General features: G+C 34.4%; 1 protein-coding gene across 2 annotated transcripts in view; it reads right to left on the reverse strand.

Moving 5' to 3' along the window:
* Positions 1–15,980, reverse strand: part of LOC145246800 (NAD kinase-like) — a 292,478-nt gene that overhangs the window by 174,413 nt on the left and 102,085 nt on the right. Inside the window, exon 1 of one of the 2 annotated variants that reach the window (XM_080108600.1) lies at positions 10,810–11,536. The exons of the other annotated variant lie outside the window; for it this stretch is intronic. Within the exon in view, the coding sequence (XP_079964726.1) occupies positions 10,810–10,835 (26 nt within the window). The 5' untranslated portion in view covers positions 10,836–11,536. Of the gene's footprint in view, positions 1–10,809; positions 11,537–15,980 lie in introns of those variants that run through there. 2 annotated transcript variants of the gene reach the window in all.

Below are 15,980 nucleotides of genomic sequence, written 5' to 3' on the forward strand. Positions count from 1 at the left end.
AAGGTATTATTCACACACATGAAACAAAAAATAATATTTCATATTTTTTTTTTTTTTTAAACAAAACACTGTTTAATTCACCGTTAAAAACTAATGCAATGGATAAAAGTGCATGCAAGTTACATATTTACAAAGCTTATTTTCTTGTCTTTTTAATCATATAAATATTTTTAAAATTTGACCAGAAATAACGCCGGACTGGTTGAGATTGCTTTAATTATATATTCTGAAAACTGAATAGCTCTAATTAAGCTAATTATGTTCTGATAAGAAAATAGCTTTGTTTACAGCTGTCCTATCACTGATAGTATTGCTGCTGCTGCTGCTGCTACAGATAGTTTTTAGATATTTTTTTAAAATAGAACAATTTTTTTCCAGGTATCATGATTGTTCGGATCAAAAAGAGAAAGCAGGTTACAATTTTACTTTTAACAGATAAAAATAAATAAAAAGATTGATTTATTTAACAGTGGGTGTCCGAGAAAATTTTTTTCAAAATTTTCAATACTTGTCATGTTGAAGTCTTTCCTTTAACACAACAAAAAAATAAGTTGTCAAAAGAATTTCGGACACCCAGATCTATTAAAAGTGACATCTCTCCTAATTAATTTCCAAATTTCATAAAATAAAATTCTCAACACAAACACGCAGTTTGACCATTTACAAATTGGGGGGGGAGGGATTATAAAATCTTACCAAAAATGCTGTTTTATGATGTTAATATTTTTATCACTTTATTTGCTTAAAACTCTTAAAATATATAATGTACATTATTATTTATTAATTCATTTGAAAGCATATTTATTTCCAAACTAAATGGTGGTATTTTGAGGACTTAAAGTGCTTTGATTTTTAAAATATGACGATTTTAGCAGAACCCCTTCAAAATCTGTGATTATTTAAAGCATTTTATCATCCGTGTGTATTGCTACTTAAACCTAATAATCTCAAGTTTCTGTGCTAAATATAAATAACAAGGTGAAGTTAATGAACTACATATTTTAGCCTTCCTAAATATTTTCCATTCGACTAAAGGTGTTTTGTTCACTTCGATTAACTTCCAGTACTGTACAGAGAGTGAGGTGTTCATAGCATATGCTTTATCATTCATTGACAGTGTATGACCATAGAATCTGTTTTTAAAGGTCATTGAGGTGCGACCTATGTAGAATTTTTCACTTTCTGAGTTTTCTATGGTGCATATTTTAGCCTGGTATATCACTGAAGATGTGAGGCAATTATTGCTTAGTGGGCTTTCAGTCGGTCTTTGGCAATTTCAGGTCCTTCTGTTATCATTATCATTAATGTCCGCAGTTGGATTATTTCTCCTTAATATTTTATTATTGTGCCTTTTTATGATTCTTTCCAGGTTTTCAGTACAGCTGTTGTTTTAGGGTGTTTTTAGTGTACTACCTGGTGGGAAGTGTTTATTTATAAGATGTTGGAACTTATTCCCAAGTTTTCCTTTTACCATGAGGTTGAAGGGGGAATGAACCAGATTATTTTTGTACCTCGATTACTAGATCTAGTCATAATTATATTGTTTTATTGTATTTAATGTTGACATTTTTGTAGCCAGTATTTTTTAGTGCATTGTTATAACTATTTTTGTATCTATTGAATGTATCCTTATTGAAAAGTTATTATTTATGATTGATTGATTGATTGATTTTGGTATGTGTTTAACAATAGAGGGTGGGTGGTTGGAACATAGGTGGATATATGTGGGTTTTGTGTTTTCTTTAATGTATAGTTTGTAGATATTGGTAGGTAAATCAAAGGTGATGTCCAGAAAGTTTACTTGTTTAATACTACTGGTAATTTTCACCTTAAAGCCCATATTTTTCACACATATGTAATTGATTGGTTTCCTGTTTTAAAGGCGTCGGTAAACAGGAAATCAAAATAGAACACGCACGTAAAAATACGTTTTGAAACCATCCAAGGCAAAGAATAAACAATTTAAAATAATGTTTATTGATATATTTTGGCAAAGAAACTCATCCTTATCAACAACTAAATGGACTTGTCCCGCCTATATCAATAAACATTATTTTAAATTGTTTATTCTTTACATTGGATGGCTTCAAAACGTATTTTTACATACATGTTCTATTTGATTATATAATTTAGTAATAAATAGTGATAAGTAGTAAGACTGTATGGCTAAAAAAAAAAAAAATGCAAAGTGCCTGCAATAAGTTTCCAGACTTTCGTATGAGTACTTGTTGATAGCATACACATGAAACTCTAGTCCCCTTCGAAGACTCTTTCACCTCCTCAAATGTCTCATATCAACAACCTCTAAAGTTTTCCTTGAACTTGAAGAATAACCAAAAGTCACAGGGAGCAAGGTCTGGACTATAAGGAGGGTGAGAAACTGTCTTGATGCCCATCCTGGTCAAATAGTCTGTGACAAGGATGGAGTTGTGAAATGATGCGTTGTCCTGATGGAAATGCCACTGACCAGATTTGAAGAGTGCTGGTCTATTCCAACAGAATCTCTTCCTGAACTCCCTTAAAACCTAAATATAGTATTCTTTGTTGACTGTCTGTCCAGTGGGAACCTAGTGTATGTAGATCATGCCCTTGCTATCAAAAAATAAAATCATCATAAGTTTCTGTGTGGATTTGTTCAGTTTGGCCTTCTTGAGTCGAGAACTAGCATGCTTCCATTGAGAACTGTTTCTTGGTCTCTGGATCATAGCGGTAGATCCAGCTTTCATCGCAGGTCACCAGAGCATCAAGAACTTCAGGATCTGAATTGATCAGCTGAACCATCTCCTTGCTGCTATGACATCTTTCTTTCTGATCTTCTGAGCACTCTTAGGACAAACTTTGTGCAAATCTTCCACAACTTTAATTCCTCACAAATAATTATGTGTACAGTTCCCATACTGACATCAAACTGTGTACTTATTATCTCTACAGACACATGACGATCCTTATCCATGAAATTCTTTATTTCGCCAATCAATTCTGGTGTTCTGACTTCCTTACTCCTCCCACACCTCTCATCATCCCTCACAGACTCCCTGCCTTCCTTGAATCTTTTATGCCACTCAAATACTGATACTTGATTCATGCTAGATGGTCCAAAAGCAAACTCTAGCATTCCATACATTTCTGTGGTATTTTTTCCAAGTGTAAAAAAATTTTTTATTGTATATCATTCTTCTAAATTGTCCTCGCGTCCAGATTGCATTTTTGAAATTCACCAGCTATGACAATCAGGCTTTAGTAGGATGTATTCCAATTCCTGTTGTAGCTGTTCATTTGAACCTGAAAATCATAAAAATATGTCAGTCATCTTATAAGATACTGAATTTTCAAGAGTCTACGACAATTTTAAATGCCTGTACAAAAACACTGGAAACTTATTGAAGGCACCTTTCAAGTTTAAGACTCTAAACATTCATACTAGAATTGTCCACAAAGACCCATGGTATAATGGATAAAGTACTTTGTAAAATTCACTCAGAAGTCTAAATTAGAACACAATCTCAAAAGTTTTGCCACCGAAATATACTTTGTCTACATCAGAATTCTCATCCATCTCCATTACATTGCCTTACACATGTTGTATAAAAACTGGTTATCCTCTCCTAACATACATAATTCCACTGCACTTCTTGTGAACCTAATTCTAATTTATGAGCTACTGCATAGTCTTTCTGATAAAATTACATAGATCAGGAAACGACATGATTACCAAATATTATTTACTATCAATGAAATGGCAAAAGCATGCAGTATAGTTAACAGCCAAGAAATAATCAGTAAGGAGTCTATACTAAGGAATATACTAGCGGGAGTGCCCGGCATTGCCCGGGTGTTTGGAGGTATAAAAGAAAAAAAGTTTTGGTAGGTAGGTAGGCTCTAACCCGAAGCCTAGAGGTGAATAACCTGATAACTTATCTCGACGCTACGAGGGAAGAGATCTGAGAATGGTTGAAATTAAATAATTAAAAAGTTAAGTGACAGATGCGTAAATTTAATGAGGTCAAACATCAAGCCATAGGGGAATGAAACCCCGCAATTAACTTTGGCTGCAAGCCAGTTTCCCTAAGAGTGTCCAAATGAATAGCAATCGTCTGATATGACGGGTTTTTGCTGCATTGATCAAAGCTCATTGCTTTCTGGACGTCCCTGCCATGAGTGCCAGGGAGACACATTTGTTTCGATTTCAGTTTTGCTTTTTTATATGGAAAAGCCAAACAAACACGTGGAGACCAGGAAATACTGTGAAAATAGCATGTAAAAGTCACTTAAATAAAAGATAGACGCGACCTACTTTTGTAAATTGGAGATATTATAATCTAGGAAGTATATAAAAAGTCCTAAGAAACAGTTACTCCTTCCCCTGAGCGCACCCCCCTCCAAAAGCCTTTGCCGTGCCGGACATACACAAAAAACACACACACTAACACACATTTTCGCTTTTATACTATAGACTAGCGTGGGTGCCCAGCGTTGCCCAGGTGTTTGTAGGTGTGTGTTGAGACAAAAAAAAAGTTAGTAGGTTCGAACCCGAAGCCTTGACGCGAAGGTGGAAAAGAAAGGAGAAAAAAAACGTCCAGGAAGGAATTGAAAAGCATTCTAATTTAACGATTAAAAAGTTTACATACAGAAAGTGAATGTGAATGAGTTCATGCACTTAAGTTCTTTCCACCGTTATATTGTCTTTGGCAGTGTCTTAATGAATAGCAATTGTCTGATATGAAGGGGTATTCCCCCACAGTGATCAAAGCTGATTGCTTTCAACACCTGCTGGCCACGGAGGCCAGGGAAGCGATTTTGTTTTCGAATCAGTTTCACTTTTATACGAAAAAGCCAAAGAAACACATGGAGACCAAGAAATAGCACCAAAATACCGTGTAACAGTTGCTTAAATAAAAGATAGACGCAACCTCCTTTCCTAAATCAGAGATATTATAGTCTAGGTAATATATAAAAAATTTTAAGAATTAGTAACCGTTCCAAAATCCTTTGCCGGACATACAAAAAATGTGCACACACTAACACACATTTTCGCTTTTATATTATAGACTAGAGGGCAAAGAAGTGAGAATGGTTGAAATTAAACGATTAAAAACTTAAGTGAATGAGTTCACACAGGTGCGTAAATTTAATGAGGTCAAACATCATGCCATAGGGCAATGAAACCCTGCAATTAACTTTGGCTGCGAGGCAGTTTTTTTTAGGTTTTGTTTCCCCAAGATGTTGGGGGAAAACCACCTCTCCATTAAAAGGGAGTGTCCAAATGAATAGCAATTGTCTGATATGACGGGTTTTCACTGCATTGATCAAAGCTGATTGTTTCTGGACGTCGAACTGCCTTCGCTTCGATTAGTTTCACTTTATTTATACGAAAAACACCACACCAACAAACATGTGACTGAATGGAATAGTGCAAATTTTATAAAAGTCGATCAAAATAAACCTAGACACGACGTCCCTTCCCAAATCACAGATATTATGATTTAGGGGATATATAAAAAGTTCTAAGAAATAGTAACCCCGATGAAAAAAAGCCTTTTCTGCACATACAAAAATGCGCACGCCGCTTTTGCCTTTTATATAGATATAATGCTGACCAAATGATAGAAAATTTACTTATCAACCTGCATAGTCTTAAATTTTTTAAACTAAGTTTTGTTCGTTCAACATGTTTTTTGTTACTTTTATTTAGCCGATTAAAAATGCCCCCTTCATTAAATTTGTAGATTAATGCCCTAAGCTAACGCCGCCACACCCCAAAAATTAAGATTCTACTTTTTTTTTTTTTTTGAGATGAACATTCTCCAAAATCTGGTGAAAAAAAAATGTTTTACAATTTAGAGTAAGGAGTTTTTCATATAAATATAAAATGATTATTTAGACCCACGTACCTGTAGCTTATTTAGGGTAGAGGACCCATATTTTTCATGGCAAGGCCCCAAGCGATAACTTGAGTGGGTGGAGGGGGGGGGGTATTGAGAAATTAAAGTGAACACCCCACCCCCAAATATCCTGTAGTCCAAGTGCCTTTTTTTCGGTCACACGGGCACTCCCTGCTATTTTGGATTAAAAGAAAAGTTGTTTTTATTTATTGGGGGGGAGGGGTTGTTTATTTTTTAATTTTTTTCCAGCGCACAAACAACAAAACGTGTTCAATATCCGGAGAATAGTTTCTTCTTTTCATAACCCTTCTGTCGAAATATCTATCTGATGGGGAGATTCTTTTTTTTTTTTTTTTTTTTTTTTTTTGAGCGATTATATCTTTGTGTTTTTATCCGTTCTTTTATTTTTAAAAATGTTGTAGGGGTATCGACGTTGCCCACGATGGAGTTGACATAATAATGAAAAAGTGCTCAATATCCTTAGTATAGCAGGTGTGTCCAAACGAAACTTCATGTGGACCCGGCCAATGCCGGGTATCCATGCTAGTTTTATTATAAATCCAGGGATTTTTAAATATAAATCTTATGACAGAAAGCAAAGTTGCGTTCAATAGACTTTAGGCATCTCCAAACAATTGTGTAGAACGTCATTATTGTACACATTAACAAGTGACGTCATCATTTCGTTTGACATCTCTTGTTAATGTGTACAATCTATATATATAAAAGCGAAAATGTATGTGTGTATGTATGTACGCTTTTCCTCGATGTCCACGAAAGGCTTATTTCAGAGCAACGCTTGTTCGGTTCACAACTTCTTAAAACTTTTTATATTATCTATAAATTGTAATATCTTAGAGTTATCCACGGAGCTCGCCTGTCTATTTAATTTTATTGACTTTCAAACCTTAATTATTCCACATTTCCCGCATCGGCACGCATTACATTCGGTTTTCGGTAAAAAAAAAAAAGCGAAACTCGACTCTAATAACAGGCCGAAAGCCAGTTGTCTCAAGAGAGCTAAGTAACGTTTGTTCAATGTCGACTTCGTCATATCAGACTGTAGCTTTCATTTCACTCCTCCTAATAAACAGGGAGCGGGTTTTTAAAAACAAACAAACCGATTTATTCAAAACTGTCCCGCACAAAATCGTAACTGCTGAATACCTATCGCCGTCACGTCAATCAAAAACGCACACCTGTTTGTTTTTTGAACACTTTACTATTTTCCAACTCCGCGTCGTCAACGCTTCGGGGTTTTTTCACATACCCCGAAAAACACCCGGGCAACGCAGGGTACCCCTCGCTAGTAATATATATAAATGCTCTTCCATAGAAATTGACCCAGATTATATTCCTATAATCTGGGTCAATTTCTATGGAAGAGCATTTATGCAGAAATTTATGAATAAATAAAATGTACAATAAAAAAATGGATAAAAATCAATACAGGACTTACCTTTTGTAAAGCAAATAGATTTTTAATAACGAACTATACAGATGATAAAATTAATTTTAACCTGTTCTGCTGATACATGAATCTAAAGATATTGCTGCCTACAGGCCTTCATACTTTTTTGGAAAAAAAAAAAAGCGCAAAATTTGATTTTCACCCTCTGTCATTTTAAATAATCAAATTCAAACGAATTTTTTTTTAGTCGATTTTGCTTTTGCAATTTTTATTATCTCAAGAGTCATATATTCCTCTTTTTTTTTTATCTTTTTTTTTATTATCTCAAGAGTCATATATTCTATTATATCAATATATTTTTTTTATTATTGGAAACCGGTTATATAAAAATATCTGTTTGAACTTCATATCGTGTAATATTTGAAATTAATATCATTTAAAGCTTTTTAAAAAATAATTTTTTTAGAATTCTGTTTTTTTTGTTGTTGTAATTCAAACAATTATATTACCGAGAGAAAAAATTATCAAGAAAAAGTGTGTTTTTTTTTAACATAATAATAGTGATTTTATGTCCAATTTTATTTACAACTTTAAGGTAAGTGAAAAAAATAACAGGATTTTATATATACATAAAAATAACTATTTTTTTAATTATTTGATCTTTTCAGCTTTAAAAAATGCTGAAATTTTTATCGACCTACATTTATTTTGTTTAATTTTCGTACAATGAAATATGGGGGGGGGTAGAACGCCTAGAAAATATTTCCTCTAATATATTTAACGAAACTTACTTTTAATATGTGAGTTTATTTAATAATGAATAAATATCGAAAATTTCAGGAAAATATGACAATTATTTGATTTTTGCTAGATTTTTAAAACCTGGGTGTGTCAACGACTTATAAACGTCACTACATAGGAACGTCGATAATGTAAACACGATTTGTCTCGCATTTACATTATTTTTGTATGCTATAAATTTTTTTTTTTTTTTTTTTTTTTTAATATTAGCAGTTTAGGATTTGTATTACTATAGTGTATAATCTATTCACATAGATTCGAAAAAGTTGTCAAAAAACATATATAACGAATAAATGTTATCAAAGGCAAGAGAAGTTACTTTTTTACCTCACTGGATATGCTTTTTAGTGTTTTTATTTAATGTAAAATGTTCCTTCAGCTCAAAAAACAGTGTTTACCGATGTATTTGAAAATTACAAATGGCGCCAGATTCTCTGTTGAACACGGTAAGTTTGGGAAAAGGAGTTAAAAATAAAAACTATAAAAAAATACTGTTAGAAACTCGCTCAATATATATGTTACCGCGACATAAGCTGACATATATTCAGTTAGAAAATGGATCATCATGATTAAATCATTTACGTTAAATTAACATGAAATCGATCCCCAACTGTAAATTTAAAAAAAAATGTGCTTGTTTAAAGAAACGACAAATCGATTTCTTTATTGCACTTAAATTAAGTGACTTAATTGTCATGTCGAAATCAAAAATATGAAAATTCATGGATTAGAAAGTTTTTTGTAGTTAAAAGAAATTTTTACGGAAAACTGGGGAAAACTGCATTTTCGTAGATGCTTTAGGACAGACAGTAAAGATTGCAAAAACAAGGAACATAACTCAGAAAGTATATTTTAGATTACATCGAAATGACGTCCATGTCCAACCATGTGTAGCAATGTCGAAAGACTATTTTACTAAAAACACAATAACAGTTGTTCTATTTGATGAATTTTTTTATAATACTATTTTCGACATGACAATATTAGTTAAATTAAGTAATATTGTTTTTGCTTAAAAGGAATAAGCACAAAAAAGGTACTTGTAGTTTAATCAAGACATTAAAAAATGAAAATATCGAAAAAAAAGTTTAAATTGTACGTATCCGTTATGGAATCAAGTTCTGCGAAAAACAATTTCACTTAATTTCATCAAGTAGTTTTTGTTTTACAGCGAAAAAAACAATTTGTTATGATACCGAGCAAAAGGTTCGATTTTTAGGAAGAAAAGCTAGTAATAAACAAGGGGAGGGAGTTTCGGCGCTTTAACTGGAGTTATCTCCCGTGGCGCTTCTAAACTCTAAACAAAAATTAAGAAAAATTCCAAGATGTCGGCCTTCAACGCGCTCTCATAAAAACGTGTTTTTCCGATGTAAAAAAAAAAAAATACTCGATCAAATTAAGTGAATTTTTTTTTTTCGGAGATCTTCAGTTCAAAACGGATACATACAAGATAACCTTTTTTTTTCGATATTTTCATTTTTTTTTTTTTTATGTCTTGATTAAACTGTACAAGTGCCAAAAAAAATACTAACATTTTTTCAGACTATTTACATGTAATCGCTTGAAAAAGGTAGGATCTTACTTTTATTTGTGGATGAATTAGCATACGGTGTAAAAGTACAATTTTACCTTATTTTTCTTTAAGCCCTTCATCAGGCAATGCGTATTCATCCGGGCAACGCCGGATAAATACAAATATTCATTAGTTGAGAGAGAGAGAGAGAGAGAGAGAGAGAGAGAGAGAGAGAGAGAGAGAAAGAAGGCAAAAGAGAATTCAAGTGAAATAAGAAACAATTTTTTTTTTTAATTAAATTTAAATAAAGTATTGCACTATTGCAGTAATGCAATGCAGTACAGTTTCATTTATGGCTTTTTAATCAACTGACAATTAAAAAAATAATTTTCTTTTACTTAAGACACTTCTGCATGCATAATGTTTACAAAAAGTTCTATAAAAACCCCGGCAGTGTTTTAGGATCGACAAAAAAAAAAAAAAAAAAATACCAACAAATCAGAAATCTTAAGTTACTCAGCAACAACTTGGATTGTTTGTAATCTTAAAATTAACGCTTCAAACACGAATTTTAGAATGTAGTTCATCCGGAAAAACAACTTCGGAAAGTGTCAAATATTAATTTATTTCTTGTATCCCCAGCCAGCGCCCGGACAAAATACACGATGTTAGTTTTTCATGTGCTGTGGGAGGGGGGGGGACTTAAAAAAAAAAGGTGACTTCGGTAGCTTGAGACAAAAAATGACCTCAATGTTGAAGCGTCTCCTCCCCCGACGGAGAACAGAACGGATACTACACCCCGATCCCACGAACGGCAGCTGCAAATTTTGATAGTAAGTTACGAAATATCAATAATTATAAACGAAAAACTTAACATTTAAATGTTCATCAGATCAAGCTTTTTAAATATTTAATTAACAAAAATCCAGGATTTCATTTTTATTTACTGTAAACGTTGATTTATAGGCATACAAAAAAAAAATAATAAAAAATACGAAAAACAATTAAAAAAACAAAAAAACTTTTTCAACTTTCTTTACGGAAGCTGAGGCTCTAAGTTAAGAAAAGTGTGTACATACATAATTTATTTAAAAAGAAACGATTGAAATGTATTACTTTAAATTTGGTTTAAAAAAAAGTTTAATTGCAAAAACAAAAAAGCAAAAAACAAAACAAGAAAACCAATGAAATTTAAAACTTACTCCAGTTGATGTTTGAAATGTATCATGATGATTGACCGGGCGGTGGGGAGGGGGGGGGTCAACGAGTAGAAATGAGTTAACAAAGTGTCAACCGCGAAGAAGGGAAAAATGAAGGAAACAAGAAAACGAGAGAGTTAAAACAGCTATGTATTGTTGATGAAACGACCAGAAAAGGGCGGATGATTCTCTCTTGACGACAAGAATATGTATGAGTGATGGTGGTTGTGAGAATTTACGACACAAGCTGCAGCACTCAGTAATATCATCATCAGGGGTGTGACTTTTTTGACGAGAAGAATGATCACTAGTGTTGAAAAGTTATTGATGCCGAACAGACGTCGTCGTCGGCGTCCACGGATGCTTGCTTGGTTACAAAGTCCGCCGACGGAGAGAGAGAAAATGAAGCGACAAAATAGGGTGACATGGTCATTTGCTGCGTACCAATGTTTATTCCCTCTTTCCGTTACTCTGTCTGTTCACATGACGTGTGGGAAAGGGCGACACTGCTCGACACTTGCGTGCAAACGCACAGTTTTCGACAAACTAATATATACAGTGTGTGTGTGTGTGTGTGTGTGTGTGTGTGTGTGTGTGTGCGCGCGCCCGCGCGTGCGCAACATGCGCAGTTTGACACACCTCGGTGCTTTCACAATTGGGCCCCCATTTCGGGTGATATGGACGCGGTAAAATACGGTAATCTGAAAGGCGACTACACAAAATTAGACCCTGGTTCATAAATTGAAAAACGGAAAACACTTTAGTTTATTTACATTATTGGGCGGACATACACGCGTGAGCCCCCATCCCCCCTTGCGAAATACGCACTGACTTCAAATGCTGTTGCTGTACCGCAGTGCACAGCGCAGCCGCAGCGCGCGTTCAGTTTTTGCTCTTAAAAAAATTTGGACTGTGTTGCTTTATTTTTTTTTGGGGGGGGGGGGGGCTTCAACTTTGCGCTTTTCAGATTATTTTGTTATATGCTTTTTTTTTTTTTAGCGCTGCTAGCTTTTCTCATATCGAAAAACAGTGAAATTTTATTTGGCATTTCTAGTTTATCGCCGAGGATGGAGACGCCACTTTTCTTCTTTTTTTTTTTTTTTTCGATCACTTGTCGTTAGAATGAGAGGGAGAAATCGGTATTTTAAACTATGACCGAAGTAGGAAATAAATGGCAAAAAAGTAAACGATATTAATTACTTTCGGAAAGAACTCTGAAAAAAGTAAATTTCTTTATTTACTTTTTTCAGAGTTCTTTCCGAAAGTAATTAATATCGTTTACTTTTTTGGTTACTTTTTTTTGTGAAAGAAAACATATCCGTCGTTGTTTATTTGGAAATGTTTCGATTTAATTAATGAAAACGGGGAAACTTTTCATCCATATATATTTTTATTATTAAAAATAGAAAATGAAAATGACATATTTATAATTATTTACACTGGGCGCGAGCGCCATTTGAAAACGAAAACATTTATTGTATAAAAATGTATCAGAATATAATCGTAAAGACATTTATTGAAAAGTCGGGTTTGTATTACTGTACACATAGATTCGAAAAAGTTGTCAAAAAACAAATATAGAACAAATAAATGTTATCAAAGGCAAGATAAGTTACTTTTCTACCTAACCGGATATATTTTTTGTGTTTTTATTCAGTGTAACATGTTTATTCAGCTCGAAAAACATGCAGTGTTTACCGATGTATTGGAAAATTCAAAATGGCAGCCGACTCTCTCTCGGAGAGGGTACGTTTGGGAAAAGGTATTATAAATAATAAACTAGACAAAATACTGTTAGAAAACAACCGAATATATGTCAACTTATGTCACGGTAACATATATTGAGCGAATTTCTAACAGTATTTTGTCTAGTTTATTATTTATAATACCTTTTCCCAAACGTACCCTCTCCGAGAGAGAGTCGGCTGCCATTTTGAATTTTCCAATATATCGGTAAACACTGCATGTTTTTCGAGCTGAATAAACATGTTACACTGAATAAAAACACAAAAAATATATCCAGTTAGGTAGAAAAGTAACTTATCTTGCCTTTGATAACATTTATTTGTTCTATATTTGTTTTTTGACAACTTTTTCGAATCTATGTGTACAGTAATACAAACCCGAAAAGTCTGCGTAAGAAAACAATTTTAATTAAACAATTTTGTAATTTTTAGTTATTTAATTTCTACTTCGGTCATAGTTTCAAATACTGAGTTCTCCCTTTGATTTTACAACAGGTGCCTGAAAAAATGGTGTCTCCATTTTCGGGGATAAACCTTTTATTTTCTTGAAAAAAAAAAAATACTCGACGAGAATAATTATTTTTTATTCAAAAATAAAAATTTCAATTTGGCTTGAACTTTGCGATTTTCGATTTTGACAAACAGAATAAAAAAAAAATGGTGTTTATGCACTTATGTTACAGTGATTTTTCTTTTATGGTTTAAGTGCCTCCCCCAATATTTGAAGTGTTTTTAAATGTTTGGAACTTGTGCCCATACCCCCCCCCCCTTACCCGGTCACATACATATTAGGGATACTTTAAGCAGATACTCCCCCCCCCCTGCTAATGAATACAGTAGATGATACGGATTTTCACACGTGTGAAATCACAGAACCAATGAGAATGGTTTGCACCTATTGATCCGTGCTGAAATAATAACATTATTTAGAAAGTCATTCTTAACATCGGGAAGGGAAGGTGTTGTGTACCTAAGAATTTAATAAAAACAGATATCGTAAAACTTTAATTAAATTTGAAAATACTATTTAAAAAATAACGCCGATCAATAAGTGCACTTGCAACAAATAAAATTTCAGTTTTTCGATATGAGAAAAAACAGCGACGACATTGAAATGAAAACTCGGTTTGACAAAAACCATCTTCATTCCGTGACAGGTAGGTACACGATATTGGTTTACCTTTATTTTGGTTTATTTATTTTATTCAATTTTCACCCCAAACAAGACACAGTGCCACTTTGAAGTAGGGGCCTACTATCGGGGACATAAGTTTCAGGGGTATTATGAAGGGAGATGAGTAGCAAGATGTCTGTTCACATTACACTTGAAATTCTGCATGTCAGTACAGTTGGGAAAGCAGAATCCTGGAAGGGAGTTCCAAAGTCTAGCAGTTCTGGGGAAGAAACTATCGGAGTAAAAGGCTTTCTTACACCTAGGGATCTCTACTCTGAAGGGGTGGGATTTGTCGGGTTTGTCGGGGGTATTCATGTCAAGGGGGTACAAGTGCTTGTAGTTCGTCAAAGCATTCACCATTAAAATACTTGTAGAACAAGCAGAGGGATGTAGCGTTTTGTCGATGGGATAGAGGCTGAAGCCTAGATGACAGTTCAGGACCTACTAGGTTGGTGACTCTCTTTTGAACCCTGTCAAGGACTGAGAGACAAGCAGCAGATGCACCAGCCCAAATGTGACAACAGTACTCCATACATGGGCGTATGGTGGCCTTATAGAGGTACAGGATACTTTGAGGGGTAAGTAGTTTTTTAGCACGATAGAGAGAGCCCACCTTTTTCACAGCAGCCTTGACAATGCTCTCAATGTATCTATTCCAGTTCATGTTCCCTGTAAATGTTAGGCCGAGGAGTTTAAAGGAAGTACTTTCAGGTGTTCTTTGCCATTGCTATTGGTGGTAGAGAAGGTTTCTTGTAATTATTGAAGGAAACAAGCTTAGTCTTGGCAGCATTGAATGTGACCATCCATTTTTGTCCCCATTCCACTACAGATTGGAGGTTTTCCTCTAGTGTTTCTGCCATTTCCTTAGATATGTGTTCATTTGTTTTCCCCTCGTGGCTGTTATAGAGAGTAGTGTCATCAGCAAATATACCCATCTCAGAAACAATTTTATCAGGGAGGTCATTTATTAATATCAAGAATAATAAAGGTCCAAAGATAGACCCCTGAGGTACTCCCGCATTTATATCATATTGTTTAGATGTACGATCGTCGAGGACAACTTGGAGATTTCTCTTACTTAAGGATTTAATTACATTATGAATTCTTCCAGTGATTCCATATGATCTAATTTTCCTTAGAAAACCATCGTGCTATACCCGGTCAAAAGCCTTCTCTACCACCAATAGCAATGGCAAAGAACACCTGAAAGTACTTCCTTTAAACTCCTCGGCCTAACATTTACAGGGAACATGAACTGGAATAGATACATTGAGAGCATTGTCAAGGCTGCTGTGAAGAAGGTGGGCTCTCTCTACCGTGCTAGAAAACTACTTACCCCTCAAAGTATCCTGTACCTCTATAAGGCCACCATTCGCCCATGTATGTTGTCACATTTGGGCTGGTGCATCTGCTGCTTGTCTCTCACTCCTTGACAGGGTTCAAAAGAGAGTCGCCAACCTGATAGGTCCTGAACTGTCTCTGTCCTATTGACAAAACGCTACATTCCTCTGCCTGTTCTACAAGTACTTTAAATGGTGAATGCTCTGACGAACTACAAGCAATTGTATCTCCTCGACGTGACTACCCCAACAAACCTGACAAGCAACTAAGTCCCACCCCTTTACAGTAGAGATCCCTAGGTGTAAGAAAGCCTTTTACTCCAATAGTTTCTTCCCCAGAACTGCTAGACTTTGGAACTCCCTTCCGGGATTCTGCTTTCCTAACTGTACTGATATGCAGAATTTCAAGTGTAATGCGAACAAACATCTTGCTACTCATCTCCCTTCATAATGCACCTGCAACTTATGTCCCCTATAGTAACCCCCTTCAAAGTGGCACTGTGCCTTTTTTGGGGTGAAAATTGAATAAAAAAAGTTTTTTTTTTAAATGACTTGCGAAAATATCGGTGAAAAAAGCAACCTTTCCTTGTAGAAAACTGCCCAGTTGAAGGTGAAAGAATTAATGTTTTTGGGCCAATTTTTCGATATTTGTCGTCCGAAAGGTCGAGCTTTAAAACGATACCAATCTTGTGAGGATCCATCGCCTCTGTCAAAAATTTTTGTGAAACATGCACACACATATAGATAGAAAATAGATTACAATTTTAATAAAAAAAATTTCTTATACATTTTACCGCTTTATCCGAGTCAAATAAAGTCAGTTTTTATTTTTGATTTTACGTACCTAAAACGAAAGATGACCACTTACAACAAAAACAAACAAAACATAGACCAAAAAAAAAAAAAAAAATGAAA

This window comes from Euprymna scolopes, chromosome 24 (genome assembly GCF_053919585.1).
Source record: "Euprymna scolopes isolate OS-2025 chromosome 24, ASM5391958v1, whole genome shotgun sequence".
NCBI lineage: Eukaryota > Metazoa > Mollusca > Cephalopoda > Sepiida > Sepiolidae > Euprymna > Euprymna scolopes.